We start from the raw sequence: 19,591 nt of genomic DNA on the forward strand, positions 1-19,591 counted from the left end.
TCCGTTTTCAAAGACTTATAGGATGCAATGAAAACACAGAAACAGTTGCTTCTGATCCACCACTTCATTTCTTTGAAGACAGGAAACCAGTAGGTAAGAATGTTAGTGAAATCCAATGATTTTTCACAGCGTCTCTCTAGTCTGATCAGCTTTAGCCGGTACCAGCAGGGGCCACACTCATCACACACACCAGCCCATCTGAAGATCTTTAGTGAGCGTCTCCAAAGAGCTTAAGATACTTGGCTACCTGCTGATCTTGGCAATAATTCCAAAGAGGGAGAGAGTGTGAAAGAGAAAAAGCAAAATGTGGAAAGTAATGGGCCCAGCGATTTTTCTGTTTGAGTGTTAACAATGGAAGGATCTGATTCAGCCACAGGAGCCATGGTAACAGAGTTTGTGTCCGGATTATGGTATAGTTTGAAACTAAATGAGAAAAAGCGATCTTTAACATAATTTGGCAGAGATGAGGAGCAATGTTGTAGATTTCAGTAACTATTATCAATTTAAACAGTTATTTGCTTTTTATGTACCCCCGTCTGCGTGTCTCTTCATAAATATTACACAAACCCTTGACCTTTGGAACACACATTTACATCATATAATAAATAAAACCAACAGTACTTATGACAGCATTTCATTTGATATTTCCCGTCAAAGCAAAATCTGTTAACACTACACATTTTTGACAGTTTAAACAATAGTTTCTGTATTTGGCTAACAATGCGTTCAACATGAAATAAACATGAATCATTTTAATTTAAAAGATACTTTTGGTCTAATTATTTATGATTCATCATTGCATGTGAATAAAACGCAATTAATTTAAATGTGATGACTTGTTGACATATTCAGCAGGACCACCAGCCATAGCTCTATTCTGGTATTGCACCATTGTCATGATGCATTCAGTCCCTGGTGGATAAAATCGAATGTCCTTCATTTTCAGCATCACATTACAGAAGTAAAACAAATAGGTTGTGAATTTCACGTTGGTATGAAAAGTGATCTATGTAATATAATAATAGCTAACCAGGTGGCATTTTGTTGCAAAGGATGCTTCTTAAATATACAATGCAAACGAGACCTTGCTTAGCAATTAACAGTACATTTTCGAGTGCTAGCCTACATAGATAAGTAAATTTGTTATAAAATAGAACAAATGACACTTGAAAGCATGCCAAGCTAGTACTGTAAAGAATTATAAGTAAAAACCATTCAATTTGTTGTAAAACCACAATGTTAAGAATTGCCATTAAGATAATTAAAGAATCCCAAATATAGATAAATATTAAAAGTTTTAATTTAAGTTAATATTGAGAGAGGTCATATTCATGAGTGTTTGAAAAGAGATCAATTTCCAATTTATTTCAAAGCATTTTCTCTATCCTATAATGTGTTCTCAGAAAGAGAACATAATAATTAAAAATGTACAGTATAGTGTTTTAAATATGACATATCAAATTTAAAATGTTGTTTCAAATATGTTACTTGTTATAAATAGAAATTATAGTTTAGAGATCAAAATGTAACCAAACAATAAATGAGCACCATAACTTTCATGAGTGACACCAAACTATGCCTTTGGAAGACTTTTTAGAGAATAGCATTTTGTACATCACCACAAGACACTGAAGGCATGGCGTATTCACTGTCTCTACCCTATGACAAAGAGACCTAGCATTAGATTTCATAGTTATGCTCCTCTATGTTTTGAAGAGTTGAACCGGGTTGTAGGCACCACATCTGGCCCGGCTGATATTCATCAGAGTCCCACTTTAAGCTGGAAAAGTGGGTCCTTTGCAGAGGGGTGGGTTTTGTACCCAGCCAACCTCGACCGCTCCACCTCTACCTCACCCAGCTAGGTCATCGCAGGTTTAGAAATAGGGCCACAGCCAGAATGACACTGGTCAAAATGAAGAACGGCAGCCATGTCTTTAGAAATCCCACACAGCTGTCCGAATAAAAGAAAGATGTTGATAATTAAAGTCAAGAAAGAAATGTGTATTCACAAGAGGTGTTTATGTAAAATTCACAAGTGCAAATGCTTAGGGGCTTGGTACGCTGTCCGTTTAAGTTCATTACTTTGTGGTAGGTAATGTATCGTGGATGATTGCGGGACATTGTTAGGATGCTCTGTGTGTCGCAAGTGTTTTGAGTTGATGCTACATGTATGTTTAAAATTATGATTTACAAGTTACAAGCCATCCGTCACCTGAACAATAATAGTTAATGTGTAACAAAAACCTATTTAAAAATATTTCACAAAGCATATGATGAATTAAACATGATTTTAAATTATACTGTCAGTCCTTGGTTAGAGAAAACTGCTAAATGAACCAGGCCTTATAATGACAGTTAAAAATCTGGATCTGTGAGACTACAGATTACTCTACATTTTGATGCAACTGCCACAGTCTGAAAGTTGAAGTACAAAATAGCTGCATCATCAGCTCAGTTCCTTTTTCAGTGACTGACTGAAATAACCATTCACATAATAAACAGTGGCAGGCACCAGTGGCAGGCACTCTAGGGGTGTAACGGTTCATATTACTCACGGTTTGGTTTGTGTCACGGTTTAAGGGTCACCGTTTCAGTTCGGTTTGTGCCATGTTCAGAGAAACGGAACTACTGACAAATAAAAATAAGATCAAATAATCAAGCTACAAGTAACAGGACCAATAAAACAAAATAAAATAAGATACTGTATACACTCACCTAAAGTATTATTAGGAACACCTGTTCAAATTCTTATTAATGCAATTATCTAATAAACCAATCACATGTGGCTTCAATGCATTTAAGGGTGTGGTCTTGGTCAAGACAATCTCCTAAATTCCAAACTGAATGTCAGAATGGGAAAGAAAGGTGATTTAAGCAATTTAGAGCGTGGCATGGTTGTTGGTGCCAGACGGGCCAGTCTGACTATTTCACAATCTGCTCAGTTACTGGGATTTTCACGCACAACCATTTCTAGGGTTTACAAAGAATGGTGTGAAAAGGAAAAAACATCCAGTATGCGGCAGTCCTGTGGGTGAAAATGCCTTGTTGATGCTAGAGGTCAGAGGAGAATGGGCCGACTGATTCAAGCTGATAGAAGAGCAACTTTGACTGAAATATCCACTCGTTACAACCGAGGTATGCAGCAAAGCATTTGTGAAGCCACAACACACACAACCTTGACGCGGATGGGCTACAACAGCAGAAGACCCCACCGGGTACCACTCATCTCCACTACAAATAGGAAAAAGAGGCTACAATTTGCACGAGCTCACCAAAATTGGACAGTTGAAGACTGAATTTGGTGTAAACAGAATGAGAACATGGGTCCATCATGCCTTGTTACCACTGTGCAGGCTGGTGGTGGTGGTTTAATGAAGTGGGGGATGTTTTCTTGGCACACTTTAGGCCCCTTAGTGCCAATTGGGCATTGTTTAAATGCCACGGTCTACCTGAGCATTGTTTCTGACCATGCCCATCCCTTTTTGACCACCATGTACCCATCCTCTGATGGCTACTTCCAGCAGGATAATGCACCATGTCACAAAGCTCGAATCATTTCAAATTGGTTTCTTGAACATGACAATAAGTTCACTGTACTAAAATGGCCCCCACAGTCACCAGATCTCAACCCAATAGAGCATCTTTGGGATGTGGTGGAACGGGAGCTTCATGCCCTGGATGTGCATCCCACAAATCTCCATCAAATGCAAGATGCTATCCTATCAATGTGGGCCAACATTTCTAAAGAATGCTTTCAGCACCTTGTTGAATCAATGCCACGTAGAATTAAGGCAGTTCTGGCGGAATTAAGGCGGAAGGGGGTCAAACACAGTATTAGTATGGTGCTCCTAATAATCCTTTAGGTGAGTGTATATACAGTACCTTTTCAAGGTATAGAAATGTATTAAAGTAATCAAATAAAACATAACATTGCATATGTACAAATAAAATAAAAATGAATCATAATTGAAGATAAAGAAGCTATTGAGTCACAAGCAGGGAGTGATTTCCCTGACTTTTAATAGACAGCAGGAATATGGTGCTGTCGCTTTAAGAGCAACACAACATTCCAGTACACAGATACTGTACACATGCGTTGTTTTTCGTCTGTTTTGTTTTTTCAGATACTCGACAAGAGGGGCATGTTGACCTACTTCGGTTGTGAATTTGTCCATTTAAGTGCAAGACTTTAAATGCAACTCCATTTTTGCACCATGTCTGAGACTTTCCTTGTGCTCGCTTCGGATCTTCTCACAGCGCGCAAGTTTTCTTGTGCATAATCTAGCACTAAAATGTTTAAATTGGCAAGGCTTGAATGATTTTAGTTTAAACAGCAACATGTGCTGTTCAGGTCACACCTGCACTCGAGCGCTTGCAACACCCGGGTGATGAAAGCATAAATGACTGGTCATATTACAGCATACGTAAATCCTATTGAAATTTGTCTACGGTATTTGAGTGTTCGTAGGTATTTAATGTGTATCCATCGACAAACATACATTAGCTGAACTTTATCAGTCTGTTTTATGCATTATAATTTTTAACGACCCATATTATAAATGCGTCGTCAGATTTAAGATGAACCGTGGTCCAAGCGTGTGCCGAACCGTTGGTGGAGAACCGTTACACCCCTAATGCACTCAATACAATATCTTCAATTATACCTAGATGCATTTGAGAATTACTACTAAAACCACACCCTTGCTTTCTTAGTCCCTGATGGCCATGGCACTGTGTTCTCAGACAGCAACTGGTACTCTGAAGAAGGCTGTGTCTGATACGATCCCTTATTAAACTTGCAGGGTGGACAGTTTCAGGTGCTCAGGCACTTTTAGCTGACATCCAGTGCACTGAGCCCAATTCTTCAGTCCTGAACTATGTCTAGTCATTCAGTCAGGGTTTGATAATGGTACTGGGTTAAGTTGGCAGCAAGTCTAAATCTTGAAAAAACGACACGAGTTTATACTACACCTACGAGTGGATTTGATTTCATGTAATGTTTCTTGCATACTGTAGCTGTACGATTCTTCACCGTACGTAGACTAGACATGTACCCAGACGCCTGAAAATGTTTAAGGGCCCTTAAGGCACACTCTTTTAGAAACATTACCTGCAACAATTGAACGAATCCCTTTAAACCAAGAAATTTTAATATTTAAAGTATCTGTCCATGTTCATTGCTTACCCAACTCTCAAGATGTCCTCACCTGACGTGTTTGCCATGAATGAGAGCGAGCAGACAGAGGTTCACCATATTCCATGAAGTGCTGTTTTCATAGCGCATCAAGTTCAGAGCCATGGCAACGTGCGAGTGACAATTGTCACAACATAGGTTGTGCTGGACAAAGAACAAAGATAATTGTCAGGAGGCCAAATTGTAGTTTATTTACATGTATACTAATAAAAATTACCCACAGGCACTGCAAACATTTTACAACCAATAGAAGTGCACGGGAGGTGTTTGGTTTAGAAAGGAAACACACATACCATTCTCTGTTTATACTCTTCACAGGCATTGTGAATGGCTGTGTCCCAGGCGTTAGATCCACTGATGTATACTTTACTTACATCCAACATCCAATACCTGAGAAAAAAGGCAGAGTGTTAAAATATGTAGCGTGTCTATTATACTGTATGTATCATACAAGGTCTACCCCTACAGTTCAGGACTTCAAAACGATGCTCCCCAAACTCACTTTGTGGGTCTTCCAAAAGCCATGTTGTCCTCCTGCAAAAAAAACAAGTCTGTTCAGCGTGTCAACACTTTCTTAATACATCAATTTAGAAACGTTGCATATTGAGAGTTTTCATATTAATAAAGATGCTTCCCGGGGATATGCAATGCATCTGATCAGAACCAGATGATAATCCCTTTCCATAACTCCATCTGGAAAATTTATTTGGCACTTTGTAAAGTGTAATTTTTTTTAAATGAAAATATGTTTGTGGCCCAGTAAAATGTGACTCTATGCCACTATCAAAAGCTATCTCAAAGCTATTATGGTTTATATTTCACAAAGACTCTGAAGTAACTTTTCAGATAACCTGATGCCACATTGACCAGTTCATTCCACATGCAAGACAAGCTTTAGTTCCTGTCTGCCACGAGCAGACTTAAGTGCACTAGATTGCGGTGCACTTGAATGTGTGCTGGTCCGTGTCACAGCAGGTCAAATAACCACTTCTTGTGTTACTGGCTCCGCTCTACCCAAGATGTTTCCCTTTTGCCTCTGTCTTGTGTCTGAGACATTTCTGTTGACTAAGATAGTGTCCTAGCCTAAATCCATTATATTATATCAACTTTTCTTTCGTTTGAATAGCCAGTCTGAATTTGTTGGATTCTTGCAATTTATGAACAAGCAGTCGCATCTGTCACATAGGTTTATTAAATACCATGTGCATTATGGGATAGACTTGCCCTGATGTTGAACAATCAGATAATATCATTTATTTTTAACAAGAGGACTCTAAAACTGTGGAAATGGCTGAGATGGCGGCAATTTGTAACTCAGACAGCTTACACAGGACAGACATGGAGCTTTTATCACATGTCATATTACAGCATGATACCTCCTCTGCTCAGCACCCTTGTGCACAGGTACAGATTGTCCTTTTGGAAATAATAGGACAAGTCTGTGCAAGGTCACCAAGATACCTAGTTTTGAACTTTCTAGTGATTACCAGTGGGAATTTAATTTAATGATATAGGGATTTCAAGGAAAAATGACAGAGGACCTTTTCTAGAAGAGCACTGGGAATTGAACATCCATGTCAGCATGAGGCTGTTTGAGATCCCGAGTTTTGCAGTGACAGACAATTTATTGGCCTGGATCATTAAGTTTGGTCATAGAGTGACTTTTAAGGGAATTTTGTGTTAGGTGTTTAGCAAATCAGTGGACATGTTATTTGCTATTATACCATGCTATGTCTGAATACTCGATTCAGATTGGCTGGAAGGTGTGCATTTAATGCACAGTTAGTTCCAATCAGTTTGATTACTGTTATAAATGAATGCGCTGCCATTAATGTAATCATATTGCCCAGACGCACCTGCACAGATCGGGCATTGTGCTTCAAGTGCTCACAGAAACAGCACCTAAACTTGTTGTCAATGCTGCCCTTGTGAGTCTCGACTGGGCCTTAAAAGCAGCATGTGACTTCTTCGCCAAGAGCGCTTGCGTTCCGGAGGGATCCCACCCCGTCCGCTCACGTTCTGGCCCACATTATAAAAGCTGCCCATTGGAAAAAGTCCCGGTACTACAGTTGGCCAGTCTGCCCTGACCCTTGACATTCATTCATAAACATCTGCATCAAATCCATTAAAAAAATGACTATTTTGACTATTGACTATTGACTATTCACGCATCTATCTCTCTTTTAATTATTAAGTCAAATAAATGCAATAATTAATTTATATAAATGTATTATTATGCATAATACAATGCAATGTAAAATGTCTGCCAAAGGCATAAATCTAAACGTTATACATCCAAAATTCCCATGCATACACTTAAATTTACACCACTGATTCCGGACTATTCCATACTGCTTTGTTTTTTCCTGTGTATAGTTGCATTCTGTTAATACATGGGGCTTAACATATCCCTATTATGTTTGAGTTTGAGAAGCTGTATGTAAGAGAGAACTGCGATAAAAACAGGATTGAAAATGTCATCAATAACTTAATTTTGTGTTTTTGGGGCACAACACTTTAGTAATAATAAAATGATACCCCAGAGGACAAAATAAAAAAGACATGTCAAAACGACACTGGAGATAATGCCAATACAACAATGCCATTTAGACCTGACTATAATCACAATAATAATCACAGTATCTCAAACCTTACAGCGCAAAATATCTTATATCTTAACATATTTAACACTGATCTCTAGATACTGGCATCATTTATTGGAAAAATTTAAATCAGTGGTAAAAACTGTGGCATATAACAATAACAAACACTATTTTGGGGGGTCTTGTACTTACTGAGACAAAGTACGGCCCAGCAAAGTCCCGGATCACTCCAGCCGAGGTGCAGATGCCCATATGACCAATGAATGGAAACAGCCACCTGAAACAAGCAGGATTAAAGTCGCATTAAAACCCTTTTTCTTTTAAAACTACTTCGTTTTTTGTATTTATGTAAATTGCATTGGAATGGGAAGTTCTAGCAGGACATATCAAAGGCTTTCTATTAATGTAAACTATCGATAAATAACTGGTGTGTCTGACAGCTTGAACCATGAATGAAATCAATAAAAGTATTTTATAATATATTTACCACAAACCTCCTCTACAGTAGTAGACCTGACAGAACAGAGGGGAATGAAAAGTAAAGCTGAGCATTGTGAACGATAACCTGAACGGCACATACCAAAAACCTCAGGAGAGGTTGACTGAACACAGATTTTGTGACACAGAATTTGATAGTTTTATTTAATTAACACTGCGTATAGGAATTTATAGTCTGTCTGATATTTGACCTGTGTTTTGACTTGCATAACCTTATATGTTTTGCTTATAGTAATTTTTCCTGTACAGCTGCTTTGTAACAATGAAAATTGTAATAAATGTAATGTAATATATAAATAAAGCAGACTTGACTTAACAGATCAACAGTATAGCCCTGGTGGTTCTAGAGGTGGGGCCAGAGGGGCACTGGCCCCAGTTGAAATCTTATTGGCCCCTGAAGCGTTTTGGCTTGTAGACTTTCTACCACTTCCAGGTAAACATTTCCAAGTGGACAACGGCACTGATAATTCACATATTAGTTACAGTTGCATAGTCCAGGGAAGTAAAATATTTCAGGGATGGATAATAGTGTCTGACACTTAAAACCTTTTGTCTTCGGTCATACCAAAAGTTCAGAATCTCACAAAAGTGAGTACACCCCTCAAATTTTTGTAAATATTTTATTATATCTTTTCATGTGACAACACTGAATAATTGACACTTTGCTTCAATTTAAAGTAGTGCGTGTACAGCTTGTATATGGGTTTAAATTTGCTGTTCCCTCAAAATAACTCAACACACACACAGCCATTAATGTCTGAACCGCTGGCGACAAAAGTGAGTACAACCCTGAGTGAAATGTCAAAATTGTTGTATTGCTTTGGTTTACTGACCTGTCCTGTACTCAAGTAGTCTGTACTCATGGTCTCTGTTTATCAAGAATAAACCAGCATCATTCTCTAACTCATCTCTAGTGTTTTGTTCAGAAATGTGGTAGTGCCAGCAGCAATTGAAACATGAAAAATAATTATGCACTACTTGCTCCCCCTCTGTAAATTGTGGCCCAAATGTGGCCCCTACTTTTCGTCCGTACTTTTCACGGTGATAGTTAACTGCTGTATTCTATGTCAACTGACCTATTGTTTAGACTTTTCCACCAAAAACAAACAAAGTTATTATTATTTTATAAGAAAAGAAGCCGAATTGCTGTGTATTTTGAAGTTGTTTTATGAGGGGTTCTGTACATTACTACGCCGAAGTCAGGATTACATCACAGCATTAGCTGGAGCCAAAACTAGTGGAAAACTGGAGGCGGCCAATACAAACCAGCGCAGTCGGCTACATAATGAATTAACAACATAATCTTGCTGTGTTAAGAGCCAGAATTGACAGATTACATATATTTTTGCACATACCTGCTGCAATTGGCAGAAAAAACGACGACAGTTTTAGTTTAACACAATAAAAATCACAGGTAGAAATTATCATAAAAACTGCTGCCGTTTTCACCGTACACTTTATATCACTTAAAGTTAAATAAACTCTGTCTTTTGTTGGTATGGATTATGGCTTGGGTATGTGTCTAAAGACTTCTCATGTTTGCCCACCTAATCACAACATGGGGGACAAGTTAAGTTATTTCTCACATATTAGCGCATCTAAACGTCATAAGCTAACATTGTTAGCAGTTAGCCCACGACCGGAGACTAAACATCAATGAAACAGTTTATGTCATGATAGTGGCAGGATCATGACAGAATCTCATGTTTTGTGTGGAGAGAGGTATGGCCCTTTCGGCCTTCAATACGCTCTCTCCGGTCTCGTCTCTGTTCCCATCCTCTCGTTACCTTGTTATTGATTCATGTTTCAGTTTTCTTTTGTTAGCACTAGTGCTACATTGGTGACCCCGAGTCAGAACTATTTACGCAAAATGTCGACGAATGCTGTATCGCTTAAGCTTCCGGAGTTTTGGGAGCAACAAGCGTCTGTGTGGTTCGCTCAAGCCGAGGCTCAGTTCGCTTTACGAGAGATAACCGCGGACGACACGAGATACTACTATGTGGTCGCAGCTCTCAACAGTTCCACAGCCGCACGAGCGTTAGCGCACCATCGTTTCCGGCACGGCAGCCAGGCGATCACGGATTTTGTTACTTTCACGCACGTTTCGGAGCAAAAGCCAAGAAATGTCGTGCCCCTTGCACGTTCAGTGGGAGCCGAGGAATCCCAACAGTCAGCAGCGTAGTGACACATAATGCTGAATATCTCCTTTTCATCACGGATTCGCTATCCAGCCGACATTTCTTGTGTGACACAGGAGCACAAGTTAGCATGATTCCGGCATCACCTGTGGACAGACGATCCGGCGAAACTGGCACACCGCTCGAAGCGGCCAACGAAGGTAAAATTAAGACGTATGGGACACGGCTAGTCCCGCTGTGTTTCAATGGACAACGTTTTACATGGGAGTTTGTTTTAGCAGATGTAAGCAGGCCCCTCCTGGGCGTAGATTTTCTGTGCTCTTATGGACTTTTGGTAGATGTAAAGAACTGTTGCTTAGTCACTGCGGAAGCTTTCAATGTGTTGCCTTGTTCACGAAGCACTTTTGCAACAACCACACTCTCTAGCTCGTTGACCGTGGAGTGCGAGTTTGCTCGAATACTCAGTGAATTTCCCAATCTCACTAAACCCACTTTCTCATCAGCCTCAGCTAGCCATGGGGTTGTACACCATATTTTGACGTCTGGACCCCCAGTGCATGCCTGAGCCCAACGCTTGCATCCTGAAAAGATGGCAGCGGCTCAGGCGGAGTTTACTAACATGGAAAACCTGGGAATTGTGCGACGCTCCAACAGTCCTTGGGCCTCACCCCTACATATAGTCCCCAAAACTGATGGTGGTTACCGCCCGTGCGAGGATTATCGTCGGCTCAATGATGTCACCACGCCCGACCGATACCCCGTTCCTCACATTCAGGATTTTTCAGCGCGCCTGGCAGGGGCAACCATCTTCTCCAAAGTGGATCTGGTGCGTGGATACCATCAGGTACCAGTTTTCCATGAGGACATCCCCAAAACAGCTGTGATAACACCGTTTGGCCTCTTTGAGTTTTTACGGATGCCTTTTGGCCTCAAGAATGCGGCCCAAACATTTCAGCGCATGATGGACTCAATCTTACGGGATTTGGACTTTATATTTGTGTATTTAGATGACATCCTGATAGCCAATTCCTCCGCACACGAACATCTCACTCATCTACGCTTGCTTTTTGCCCAACTCAGTCAACACGGTTTGATAATTAACCCTGCCAAGTGTCATTTTGGCCTGGGGGCCATCGACTTTCTTGGTCACCGAGTAACAGACATGGGGGCTTTCCCGCTACCAAACAAAGTGGACGCCATCGAACAGTTCCCTGTGCCCCACACTATCAAAGCGCTGCAAGAATTTCTGGGGATGGTCAATTTTTATCACCGTTTCATTCCTCGGGCCGCTGAGCTCATGCGACCTTTGTACGGCGCCGTCAAAGGACACAGCAAAGCAAAACCGATCACCTGGTCGGAGGAGATGACCAAGTCGTTTGTGGACACTAAGCAAGCTCTAACTCAAGCAACCATGCTATCTCACCCTGTTCCTGGCGCTCCTATCGCTATCTCCACCGATGCCTCAGACTGGGCTGTAGGTGCAGCTTATAGGAGGTGTTTGGCAGCCCCTGGCATTTTTCAGCCGTCAACTACGCCCCAACGAGCGAAAGTACAGTACATTTGACAGAGAGTTGGTCGCCCTATACCTAGCTGTCAGACACTTTCGTTTCTTTCTGGAGGGCCGTGCATTTACAGCATTTGTGGACCACAAGCCCTTGGTTCACGCAATGGCAAAAGTTTCCGAGCCTTGGTCGACCCGCCAGCAACGTCACTTGGCTTTCGTTTCTGAGTTCACAACGGATATCCAGCACATTGACGGAAAAAGCAACGTTGTGGCAGATTGCCTTTCAAGAGCTACAGTGCAGGCAGTGCATCTGGGTATGGACTTTGTCCGTTTGGCTGCAGACCAACAGTCCGACCCCCAGGTACAGGCATACAGGACGGCTGACTCAAGTCTGACAATCGCTGATGTCATTTTTACTGAGGCAGGTGTGACACTAATGTGCGATGTATCCACGGGCAACCCTCGCCCAGTTCTACCCATGCAGTGGCGGCGCCTTGTTTTCGATAAGGTCCACAGTTTGTCACACCCAGGGCGGAGAGCTTCGCAGAAGCTGGTCTCATCGAAGTATGTGTGGGATTGTTTAAAAAAAGATGTTCGGGACTGGGTCGCTGCTTGCGTGGCATGCCAGCGGGCTAAAATACAAAGGCACGTCAAAGCACCCTTGGAGACATTTGCGGTACCTGATCGATGTTTCGAACATGTCAACATCGACCTGGTGGGTCCATTACCGCCCTCCCAGGGGTTCACTCACCTTCTCACCATGGTGGATCGGACTACCAGGTGGCCGGAGGCAGTTCCATTGACCTCGACAACCACAGACAGTGTGGCACGGGCTTTCATTGCCAATTGGGTGGCACGTTTCGGCACGCCTGGAGACATGTCTTCGGACCGTGGCCCGCAGTTCACGTCAGAGTTGTGGTCGGAGGTGGCCCGCATCCTCGGAGTGCTGCTCCATAGTACTACGGCGTTCCATCCGCAGGCCAATGGCCTGTGTAAACGTTTTCACCGCTCTCTTAAGACCGCTTTGAGGGCCAGTCAAACGGACGACAGATGGGTCGAGCGTTTGCCCTGGGTCCTTCTGGGTCTACGGACCGCTCCTAAGGAAGAGCTGCAAACCTCTTCGGCAGAATTGGTGTATGGTCAGCCACTGCGTGTCCCAGGCGACTTCATTCCACCCAGCACTGAACCATGGAGCCCGTTCGCTGAACGGTCTACCCTTGTTGACAAGATTAAGGCTTTTCGGCCGGTGCCCACATGGCATGGGGCAGTCCTGGATACCCCGAGACCTATCTACGGCTGATTTTGTATTTATTCGCTGTGACACTCGCCGACACTCCTTGCGCCCTCCTTACGATGGGCCATTTCGCGTACTGGAGGCTGGAGATAAGACTTTCCTGGTTGACATTGGAGGTCGTCCAGAACGAGTTACGGTCGACCGACTCAAGCCAGCTCATGGAGCACGAGGCTGCCCACTGGTTCCTGCTCGGGCACCTAAGCGGGGTCGCCCGTCCATTCACAAGAGTACAGTCTCCAGGGAGGTTTCCCAGCCTGCTTTACCTGTGCCATCGGCCCCTGAGCCGCATTCTTTCACACGTTCTGGCAGACAAGTTCGGTTCCCTAACAAGCTGATGTGGCCGCTGTTGGTGAATTCTGGGGGGACCTGTGTAGTGGCAGATGCAAGTGCCAAACACACAATTCACCAACAGTATTCACTGAGAAGCTTTACTGCCCCTTTAAGTAGGCGGAGCCGGGATTCTAGTTCTGTGGTGTTCTGGTGTTTTGTGATGTTCTTGTGGTTCAATAAACGTACTGCGTTGAGAGTTACCACATGCAGTTCCCTCGTGTTTTCTTTTGTTAGCACTAGTGCTACACCACCTCGTGGGTGTTTGTTTTAAACTTCTTTTAAAGTCCTCTGTAAATCCCTTACCTGCTGTCTGCACCTGGGTCCTCTGTCCGTGTCTCACCACCCGAGATCATGACAAGTTTAGAGTTGCTGTTTCTACAGTTTTCATGTTTAGTAGTTGCATTTGCTACCGTTTGACACTGTGAGTACAGTGTTGGGTGTAACTAGTTACCAACTAATTAGTTACTGTAATTTAATTACTTTTTACTTAAAAAAAGTAGAGTAAGGGATAATTCTTACTTCAGGTGTAAATAAACAAAATAATATCAAGTAATATATTCAATAGTGGAAATTATATCAAAATTATAAGACTAACTTTAAAATTTATGATTTAATGTATCCGTCTTGCATTTGTGTACTTAAGCTAATAATAGAATTCTATGCAATTACTTATTTGAATGAATGAAATAAGCCGTTTCATGTGTATCCTTGAATCAATTCAAATCAAGGTTTTTGTAGGAGATAGAAAGTAATTAACAAAAATTATTTAAATACTTTTAGGAGACCGTAATCTAATTATTGAATATGTAATGAGTAACTAGTTATTAATTACTTTATCAGAGTAACACTGGTGAGCACATACAGTATAAGCATCTAAAGATGTAGTGATGTAGTTTCTCTTTACTATACACACTTGGTTTCTTTATCTGGTATGTGTGGATGTCAAACCACTTAACTGGTATGGAAGGTAATCCTGACAGTTCGTCCATCTATTGAGTGAGTGTGTACAGGTTGGCCAATCTGGTACCTTCAGTTTAAGTTCACATTTTCAACAACAGTCACAGTCCCAGGTAGTTACTGACCTTGCACATTCAAATGAAATCGGATTTCTCCCGTCAGTGTCAAAAGGACATGCAAGCTAGCAAAAGTAAAACGACCAGGGGAATCTTTCCGCCTCCAAGGGGCCTATAGGGCCTATACATTCCCCGGTTGATTATATTCTTTGCATTTGCATTTTAAGCGGCAACAGCTCCAGCAATCCAAAGGACAGTCAGATAAAAAAGGTGGATTAGATACAAGACCAGAATTATTCTCAAAGTGATTTAAAAAAGTATAAGAGACAGGTTTACTATAAATAACACAGTATAAATATCTGGAATTAAACAGCACCAGTACTCTGAAGTAGAGTAGGGCACACGCCAACACCCCAGATATGGTCTCATCAATGTGCATATTTATCACGGAGTGTTCTAGAGGGCAAGCTGCTGACTCAAACTCAGAAAAACAAAAAATTCCAGATTATTGGATTTTTAATTGAAAATTGCTACCAATATGCTTCCATAGAGTTGAGGTACTCTTAGCACAGTCCCATGGTGTCCTCAACTCTATGGAAGAATATTGGTATTTAAATGCAGTGTGTAAAATGACAATGCATTTATATATGTAAATATACATTTAAAATAATATATGTGCATCATTAGGTGCAAATGAAAATGAAATCATATAATTTACATTCATCAAGTTTTAATATGTAATTTAAACAGATATTTTTAATGCTCTTAAAGTCACAAAACTAAAATTAAAATGCATTCCCGGATTGATTTTATATGTTTAATATAGTCAAACAGAGCTGAAAAAAACATTAAATCGCATGCACACAAATTATTTTTACAATTTATATTATTAATTAAGTGTTTCTTAAGATTGCTACGTGTCTGATGATATGCTGAACGTCTCATGTTGACTTAAGCGTGAAGACGCGTTTTCATCATGAACACATTCAGTATTGTGACTGTTGTCTTTTTAGTCCTATCGTCTTCACACAGTCATTCAGAAAAGGGTCGTTTTGTGACACGACTCTTCAGAAATCGAGTTACACTACATTTTATTATTTTATACTGATAACTAGTTCAAACAGGTGCCAATACTACAGGTAACGAGTGGAGGACAGAGTAGCCAAGTTACAAGTCTGTGAGAGACAGAAATCTTGCTTTTTTTTGTAGGTGACCAAATACTTATTTTACACCATAATTTGCTAATAAATTCTTTTAAAATCAGACAATGTGATTTTCTGGATTAATTTTTTTCATAGTTGAAGTATACCTATGATGAAAATTAAAGGCTTCTCTCATCTTTTTAAGTGGGAGAACTTGCACAATTTGGTGGCTGGCTAAATACTTTTTTGTCACGCTGTAGCTCATAAACATATACTCATTCCATAGGACTGTAAGATTGAAACAAAATCACTGATGCTGATTATTGCCCTTGATGTTGTCATTTTGATTATTACATTCAGATATTAGGATACGTGAAAAATTCTCAGACGCTATAAAACAAGCCGTTTTATGAATTCTTTTATTACTGTTTTGATTCTCTAATGAACATAAAAATCTGTTATTTAAACGGGAAATAAATAGAAAACAAACAAAGAACATCCTACATCACTAAAACACTTAAAGGCTTCAGGTCATACAGTAAAGAGTCTACTGAATCTCTTTCTTACATAGAATCTTTATGCGGTTGTTAATGATGAACTTTGTGAGCATGGAGCACTTCAGCACAGTTCTTCTTCACCTAAAGCTTCCTTCTTGTGTATTTCTAAGGTCTGTATAAAATATACCTGCTTAGAATGTTAAAATAAATAGAGGATCACCCAACACTGTTAGTAACCGCTGGGAAAACGTAACATTTACGCAACATTTATAAGTGTAACGTTATAAAGTAGGTAGATAACACTATAATGGTATGGTTAAATAACACAAGTTACCTGACTTGGTCTGACTTGAACTGGCAAGCGAGTAATATTTCATATCCCATTTGATTTGCAAATTGCAGCGATCCATTTGCTTCTTTTCTGTCTTTCATCAGTTTATAAAAAGAAATCTCAGATTTCGCGCTGTACAATCCATCACACAACAACGTTTTTCCTTTCTAAACTAGACACTCTTGACTTTGGTATGCGGTGACGTCACGTGCAAGCACGGCCGCCAATGTTCAACCTGTTGATGCTAATGCATTTAGTATGCATAAAATTTTAATGATCATTTTGCTACAGCTTTGCTTGACTATCTTAAACATAAAATCAATCTGGGGAATGCATTTTTATTTTGCAACTTAAATAGCGTTAAAATATCTTATTTAAATCAGATATTAAAACTGATGTAGGAACTGACTAATTTAAATTTTATTATTGAATTTTCGTTTTCATTTGCACCTAATGATGTACATATGTTATACATAACATAAATGCATTGTCATTTTGCATTCTTAATTGCTACCAATATGCTTCTATACAACTCAAGGTCTATCAGAAGAGAAATACATACAAATTCAGAAAAGCTGTCATGTTGGGAACGAATCGTTATAAATTATACACACAGAATTTCTGTGACATGATTAGCAGAAGTATAGTAAATCAACCTGACACAAACCCAAGTCTACTAAAACCATGCTCTGCGACAAAATATAGCACATTAGATTACTTTTATAGATTTGTTTTGTCATTTTGGAGATCAACAGCCCCATGCCTGACTCACTCTTTTTGCATTAAAAGAGCAGGACATTCTTGAAAATACATATTTATGTGTTAAAGAAAATCTATAAATTTATGCAGAATTTAAGGGCGTTGTTTATCCAAAGCAACTTCCATTGCATTGTTGTTCCCTGGAAATCAAACCCATGACCATTGTTTTGCTAGAGCAGTGCTTTAACAGTTGAGAAACAGTTGAGAAAGTCACAGAAACACTGCTTAGCCCGTAAGGACATTACCCATGGTTTGATGTTTACAGCAGTGCTTGAATTGAAGGGGGGCTGGGGGGATCCAGGAACCCCCATTAGGCACCCCCATAACAAGTAAAAAATAGACTTAAGGGGGTCCCTCAGATATTTTTATTTGAGTAAAAATTATAATGATTTTGACAAATGTGATTAAATTCATGCAATGGATTTGGTACATTTTGGTACACAAATTATATACAATAATTTATATTAAGTTTTTTTATGGGCTAGTTGTCATGTCACTTTAAATTTGAAACGCCAAACAACCATTAAATGTCATTTCTGTTCACCAAGCCTGTATTGATTTGATCCAAAACACAGTAAAAGCCTGTTCTTTTATACAAGCCTGTTTTGAATAAATATAGTTATGCATATTATGATCAAATATATTGTGTATTTTGTATAAATTGTATATTTTCGACATGAACCCCCACCCCACACACAAAAAAGTCTTATGGTGGGGATTACAGTAAATGTGAATAACCATGTATTTTGGCAAATCAATTACAAACCGTCTAATAGTTTTACCACAAACTTGAGACCATAGTAATTGTGGGCTTAGGCTTCTACAAATGGGCTACCCGGATCGGGCTTGCAGGGGAAACAAGTTCAGAACAAAAAGCACATTCAGTTTTTCACTGCCGTCAGCGTAACGCAAACACAAAACAAAGAAAGCTGCAAGCGCCAGATGACGCGACTGTAACGTCAAAAGCTGTCAAAACATCGACACGACGCGAAAGCAACGGAGGATGCGGGAATCACTCACGACAGCACGGGGATCGGCGTCCATACGATACAGTAGGGGTAGCGACTCGCGCTCGGGTCTATCCTCTCAAACGCGATGTTATAATTCTTCATGGAATCTGTTTCGACAGCATCCGCCATCAGCAGCTGCGGAAAATGAACTTCATTCGTTTCGCTTCCTGGAAGCTGTAGCGCGCTGCCGACGCGAGCGGCGCGTTTCCGGGTTCTTTCGCGGACTGCAGCACGTGCATTTGAGCGTGCATTGGTCACTGCGCAGACTGTCCAGAGTATGACACTAAAGTACCGCGAGAGCAATTTAAGAGCCCTACTCTTGAATGGCTCTCGCGGTACTTTGATATCATAAGACGAACGGCTTGCGCAGCGCCACGCGAAACCCAGTCTGCGTTATTGCGGTCTGCCAAATAGGGAAATATCACTCTCAAACGATGAAGTGAAGACATGAAACACACACACGTGCATACATTAATATAAATGAAGATACAAATGTATTAATATTTACCAATTTAAAATTTGAGTGTTTATTATTTTGTTTCACTGAACACAAAGTTTGAGTGTTGACGTTCTTGTTATAAATTCATAAATGTTCTAAATGGTACTGGACACACCAGTCATACAGGTATAGCCTACCAGTGTTATTTACATTTACGCATTAACAGATGCTTTTCCCCCCAAAGAAACTGCATTTTACCCCTTACACTGTCAGTAAGCCCTATGTGTGTGCCCTTGCAATCAAACAAGCATTATGTTTTAGGCTACCAATTAAGATACATGAATAGTTTTTTTACTCTTAAATTCTTCTTTTAACTAAATGGGCCCTCATAAGGACCATGAAAAAATAAATCTTAAACATTCAAGATTCAGAAATACAATTCAATGAAATGAAATGACATGGACATCCTAAACTCCTCCTCTCTTAAATTCAATTCGAGCACATAGCAATCCAATCAGCTACACTGTAAGGTGTCCCACCTGCCAAAGACCCTGACAGGTGCTTTCTGGCCGCAAAACCTGTTAAAATTTACAAATAAAAGCCTGAAATTGTGAGTAAAGACTATGACTTCTGCTGTATTCATGGTCTTCTGAAGCCATTTAACAACTTTGCATAATGAACAAATTGTTAAATAAAATAGCCATTAAAATCAAATCACTTTTATTGTCACATCACCACACCACAATTGCCTAGGTGAGTGAAATTCTTGAGAGCGTGCTCCAGAAAGCGCGGAAACAATTAACATTTAGACAATTTACAATTTACATATAGACAGTTCT

The 19,591-nt window shown here is 40.2% G+C and overlaps 1 protein-coding gene across 1 annotated transcript; it reads right to left on the reverse strand.

Moving 5' to 3' along the window:
- Window positions 1–1,730: 1,730 nt before the first annotated feature.
- tmem222b (transmembrane protein 222b) lies at window positions 1,731–18,468 on the reverse strand (the record flags this gene model as incomplete). The annotated part of the gene is given in 7 exon segments (XM_079484293.1): window positions 1,731–1,951; window positions 5,208–5,338; window positions 5,488–5,584; window positions 5,697–5,728; window positions 7,990–8,074; window positions 18,324–18,447; window positions 18,450–18,468. Coding segments are annotated over 7 exon segments (576 nt in total). The 3' UTR covers window positions 1,731–1,863.
- Window positions 18,469–19,591: the final 1,123 nt, after the last annotated feature.

This window comes from Barbatula barbatula (assembly GCF_947034865.1).
Source record: "Barbatula barbatula genome assembly, chromosome: 21".
NCBI lineage: Eukaryota > Metazoa > Chordata > Actinopteri > Cypriniformes > Nemacheilidae > Barbatula > Barbatula barbatula.